The sequence below is a fragment of the Notothenia coriiceps genome, unplaced genomic scaffold (assembly GCF_000735185.1).
Source record: "Notothenia coriiceps isolate Sejong01 unplaced genomic scaffold, NC01 NC01_scaffold00013909, whole genome shotgun sequence".
Taxonomy (NCBI): domain Eukaryota; kingdom Metazoa; phylum Chordata; class Actinopteri; order Perciformes; family Nototheniidae; genus Notothenia; species Notothenia coriiceps.
The window spans coordinates 60383-66014 of record NW_011346610.1 but is presented as its reverse complement, the minus strand read 5'-3'; the positions used below and the strand labels follow the sequence as shown (position 1 = coordinate 66014).

At 42.2% G+C, this 5632-nt stretch overlaps 1 protein-coding gene across 1 annotated transcript in view; it reads left to right on the top strand.

The window, feature by feature from the left end:
• The window catches only part of LOC104948214 (microtubule-actin cross-linking factor 1-like), a 91329-nt gene that overhangs the window by 70296 nt on the left and 15401 nt on the right, over positions 1-5632 (top strand). The window contains exons 39-46 of the mRNA XM_010774384.1: positions 481-630; positions 747-980; positions 1835-2005; positions 2085-2258; positions 2413-2580; positions 3524-3715; positions 3820-3993; positions 4519-4642. Of these exons, the coding sequence (XP_010772686.1) occupies positions 481-630; positions 747-980; positions 1835-2005; positions 2085-2258; positions 2413-2580; positions 3524-3715; positions 3820-3993; positions 4519-4642 (1387 nt within the window). The remainder of the gene's footprint in view (positions 1-480; positions 631-746; positions 981-1834; positions 2006-2084; positions 2259-2412; positions 2581-3523; positions 3716-3819; positions 3994-4518; positions 4643-5632) is intronic.

The following is a 5632-nucleotide window of genomic DNA, read 5'->3' as shown; positions in this document are numbered from 1 at the left end:
GTGTGTGTGTGTGTGTGTGTGTGTGTGTGTGTGTGTGTGTGTGTGTGTGTGTGTGTGTGTGTGTGTGTGAGTAGGCGTAGTAGTTACGTACGTTACTACGTAGTACGTATATATACGTAGTAGTAGTAGTGTGTGTGTGTGTGTGTGTGTGTGTGTGTGTGTGTGTGTGTGTGTGTGTGTGTGTGTGTGTGTGTGTGTGTGTGTGTGTGTGTGTGTGTGTGTGTGTGTGTGTGTGTGTGTGTGTGTGTGTGTGATCTCTGGACACAAACTGCTCAAAGCTTGGCAAAGTGTGCTCAACACAAGATTTGTGTTACTTAGGGGTCAAATGTGCCAAAAGTGTGAAAAACTGGTGGTTGGATCAAACATGCAAAACATGATCCAGGTTAATTGCCTATATTAGGATAATATCATTATCAGTTTTTCTCACATTTTCTTTCTTTGGTCTTTTTTTCCCCTTTCTTTCACATTTCTTCATCTCAGGTGGTTCAACAGCAGAAGGCCGAATGCTCCCAGAAACTAGAAGGCCTCACCATGTGGCTGGCCGGAGCTGCCAGCTTATTGGTCGGTCAGAAAGGTGGAGCAGAGTCAGGTGACGTGAAGGTCTTGAAAGAGAAGCAGAAAAAACTAAAGGTAAGAAACCTTCGTCGTCACATCTAAAATATAAAGGGCACTTTACATCCTACGCACCATTTGTTTTTCGCTCAGTGAACATAATTTCTTCTTTGACTGAATCAACATTTCTCCAGGAATCACAGAAGGACCTCCAGGCCAAAGGGGAGGCTGTTGCCGAGGCTATCCGCTCTGTGGAGGAGCTCCTGGCAGACCGAGGAGAGAGTCTGAGCCCAGAGGAGAGGAAGAACCTCCAGGGGGCGCTAACCAGACTGAAGGAGCAGTACAGCACCCTCAAAGATTCAGCAGACACCTCACTGTCAGAGCTGGACACAGCCATCAGCACAACGGTTCAGCAGAACACACAGAGGGTAAGAAGAAGAGAGGTTATAGATGAGTATATTACATAGTACAAACTATTTTTAATATTGGGCTCGCCTTACCAATATCTTCACAGAAATGTGGTCTCATATTAGTTCTTGGGAAAGGTCCACAGAAAAAATATTTAGTTTCCTGAAAATAGAAATGGGCGATTGCATGGTCTTGTGCACACAGGAAAAACTGAGAGGATTAAGTCAAGAATTTCAAAAGGAAAGTGTAGTTTATGACACTTATTTAGCCTTTACCAAATATTTCAGCAATATGAAAATATTTGGATATTTCACTAGTCAATATTGTGATTTCATTTAAACTCTGATTAATTGTTCAGCTCAAGTGGAGGTGCTTCTTCAGGAACGCAGGAACATATTGAGTAGTGTCAGTAGTGGATATTTGAAAAAAAAAGAATTATACATGATAAAACTATTATTGTAAGTTATATATTTTATTATACAACTGTAAAAACAAACATCAACACTAAACATCAACACTAGATGTGCACAAAGACCCTCTTGAGTGTGCACAGATTCTGTTTTTCATTTAAAAACAAATCCCAAATAATGCATTTATTTTAATTTGTATGTATTATTCTTTTTTTAAATATATGTTTTCGGGCCACCAGTGCCTTGATTTAGGAGACAGAGATGAAAGGGGGTAGACGGAGGGAATGACATCTTTGAATAGTCCCAAACTGCGATCCCCTGAATGAGGACCGAGACCCAGTACTTGGGTTGCCAGCTATACCAGGCTATACAGCGGCCCAATTATAAAAAACAAATGTATTGTTGTATGAGGCACTTTGTTGACTTATTTTGTACTCATCCTCCCTTCCTCTCCTCTCCCTCAGGCTAAGGCTGAGGAGGATCTCCAGGAGACTCGGGGCCAGATAGACTCTCTGTTGAAGGAGTTATCTTCTCTCAACCAACCAGGCGGGAGAGGAGAGGGATCTGGAGACATGCCTGACACATCATTCTCACAGCCAGAGGGCGCTGTGATGTCACACACCGAGATGCTGCAGGTTAGAATCTCTACTGTTCATGTGTTTAGCACATTCAACTTGCATATTACCATCTAATGACCTTTGACCTCCCCCTCAGAATGAGCTGCAGCAGCTGCAGGCTCAACAGGCTCAGCTGCTCCAGATCACTCAGTCCACCCGCTCCCTTCTGGACCAGCCGGACTCCACCGTCCCTCCTGAGGAGAAGCAGCGTCTCCGGGCCGCCCTGGATCAGCTGCAGGCCCAGCACCAGGAGAGGCTGCAGAGCTGTCAGGTACTCCACATAAAGTCACAGCGATGCCTCAGGACTGAACTTATGCCCCCTGATCTTGGATTTCCTGTTTCGACCGCACCTTGCCCATCACTAAAATTGTATTAATATTTGCTAATGGTTAACTGACCGCTAATGCTGTAACTATTTATTCTAGGACCGCCTGAGGAAGTCTGAGTCTCTGAAGGACGAGCTGACGAAGTTCCTCCAAGAACACGGAGGTCTGGGTACCTGGCTGGAACAGAATGAGCAGGAGCTGCATTCCCTGGGGGAAGGAGAAACTGATGCACAAGGACTGAAGGGCAGGCTGGAGGAGCACAGGAAGGTACATGCAATAATAATATAATGGAATATAAACCATGCATTGTATAAGTTCATCTTTCTTTATATTTCAGCTCTTCAGAGAACTGTGCAAGTGTATAGTTGCTGTTTAACATCCTGAAGATTACCCACAAGGGGGAGCTGTTCACCCATGTCTGACAAAATGCACCTTTTTCTTTTAAAATAAATCAAATGTTTATCTGGCTTGAACATAACCCTTGTTTTACCCCCTGAAGAAAGAAAAGCACTGCTAAAATAGCGTGAACCTTGCTATGAGATTGGGAAAAGAGATGATCAAGAACTAACATTGTTTTGGTTTAAAATCTTGCCGAAAAATTAGAAGGCGGCCACAATCTGGCATTGCCTTGTCCGTTGCAGTATAAATACAGCCCTAATAATAGTATTGTACATTGTATTGTGCATGTCTCTTACCTGCAGGTTCAGACTGCTGCTGCTCTTACTCCCCCTCCTATTGGTCGGGCATGTTGCGATGAGACTCTGAAAATCCAGACTTTGTGGCTCTGCTTAATGTTATATTGGCTGCGCCTGGTTTCAGGTGCTTTGAACTAAATGTGCACAGAAATGTCTCTCTGTATGTGAGCCGAGTGCAGCTGAGTGAAAACACACACTGCCCTTTTTTTTACCTCTAATTATCCATGGAAGGGTGAGTTTCCTCGCTCAGTTTCCATACGCTCTGACACGCCGTGATTTACAGTAATCACACATTCTCATCTGAGAAACTCCACTAAAGCACTTCTGGATCATTTCCTTTTAAAAGTCCCTTGATATTACATTTGTAACAGCTTCTATCCTTTCCCAGAACATCTGATCTACCAACCTGCTGGTCATGACTATGCTTTCCATTTCCATTTTTTTTTAATGAATATGTCATTATCCTGATTGATCTCCTGCACATTTCCCCATCTGACCTGTGTCTGTATTTCCAGCTTGCTGAGGATGTAATCTGCCACAAGGCGGACCTGCGCTTCGTCTCCATCTCGGGTCAGAAGGTTCTGGACTCCGTTCAAGGAGCTCTGGAGCAGGTCGGGGGTTCAGACCCCGCTCTGGACAGCACCAAGCAGCTGGTGACTGACAAGCTGCAGGACGCTAACCACAGATACACCAGCCTACACACAAAGGTGAGGGAGGCTAGCAGTTTTTATGAATGGTGCTCAAATAAGGACTTTCTCACACCTTTCTCTTGACTTTGAACACACTTTGAAACGTTTTTTGGTGTGTTCAGTCAACAGAGTTGGGCGGCCGTTTGTCCGGCCTGCTGGAGAGGTACCAGCAGTACCAGGATGAGGTGGTGTCCCTCCACTCGTGGCTCAGCACTCAGGAACAGCACCAAAGCATAGCCAAGCCCAGCGGAGACACCGACCCCAAGAACTTGCAGGACACACTACGACAAGTGCAGGTGAAGCACGGATTATAAACTTTCACATAAACAAGTCACAAAGCGAGAACAAAGACGCGCAGAAAAAGAGCACTTACACTACGGAAAAATATGAATGAGTCATCTGTTTTTGGCGCTACATCACGTTGAGTTCTGACATTTTTTTAAATCAATGTCTAGGTTAAAATTATAAAATGGAAATGATGTGTGGACTCTTTTCTTTTTGTTTGTATTTTGTATAGTACATTTTTTTTTTTCAACCAATAAACCCCATAGAACTCGCTGCCCAAAACCTGACATACTAGTTAGGTTCATATTAACCACTTTCAATGATCCAAAAGCTCTTACACATTTGATAATTATACATATCATTCACATGTGATTGTCAAATACAACCCAACAGAGATAATAGCCCTGATATAACAAAACTGAAAAAAATATAAAAAATGAACTGTCAAGTTGTATCAAGATATTTATAAAAAGGGCCCAAAGACTCTGAAACCCCAATACTAATGAAAGTAACAAGTGTGTCCTCTCTTTCCTCAGCTGCTGCAGGACGAGCTGGCTGAGCGCTCAGTGCAGCTGGAGAAGGTGAAGAGAGCCGGGAGAGACCTGGCCAGTGCTGAAGAGTCTCCATCACTGAAGGCTGTGGACATCCTCTGTGCTGCAGGTGAGAAACTCAGTTCCCCTGTTTTAATACATTCATGTAAAAATACCATTATTGAGCCAAGTCACAACTAGGGCTGCAACAAACGACTAATTTGATAATCGATTAATCTATCGATTAATCGAATATTCTGACTATTATGCCATGCACAACGCTCTTATTTAGCCATCAACTTTTAGATTTAGCTTGAGGTTGTTTTAGGCATGTGGAAACTAACAATGAAGACAATAAAGATGAATACTTGATTCAAAAATACATATATTATTAAATTAACTAAACACATTTTGAACAAAATTAACATTGCTTTTTATTTAAATTAAATAGGCTACATAATATTTACAGAGAAAGAAACAACAGTGTTTTAACAAATCGTATTGAATAATGTGATGACAGAACTGTAAACAGAATAGCTAAAACTTTAACAAACTAAATAACTCAGTTATCACTAACCCATGTTTGTATAATGTAGTTAACTCTGTGTGTTGCTGATAGCATACATAACTCCTGACGAAACGTTACTCGTGGATGGGGCTACAGAGCTACTAGAAAGACAGTCGAACCCGGTGCATTCCTCCGTCTGAATGTGGTGCACTTTTGCAAGATGTTTAGACAAATTGCTTGTGTTACCGCCCTTACATGCTAAACTCTTATTTAGACCCTCCAGAAAAACGCGGGCAAAAATTCTTTATTATGCGGGCTAAATTCCTTGATTATGCGGGCTAAAATCCTTGATTATGCGATTAAACATGCGGGGTTTTTATGTGATTTTATGCGTTGAAATTGCGGGAAGTTGCGAAATATGCGGAAAGTTGCGAAATATGCTAAATATGCGGGGGAAAAGAACAACCATTTTTTAATATTGGGCTGTCTTATTTATTCTCTCCCACCCACAACCTGCCACTAACGTTAAACCCCTTTACTATTCAATTAAACACATTCAATGTTTATTTATTGTAAAAGCAATTGGGGTATTTTTAAACACACACACACACA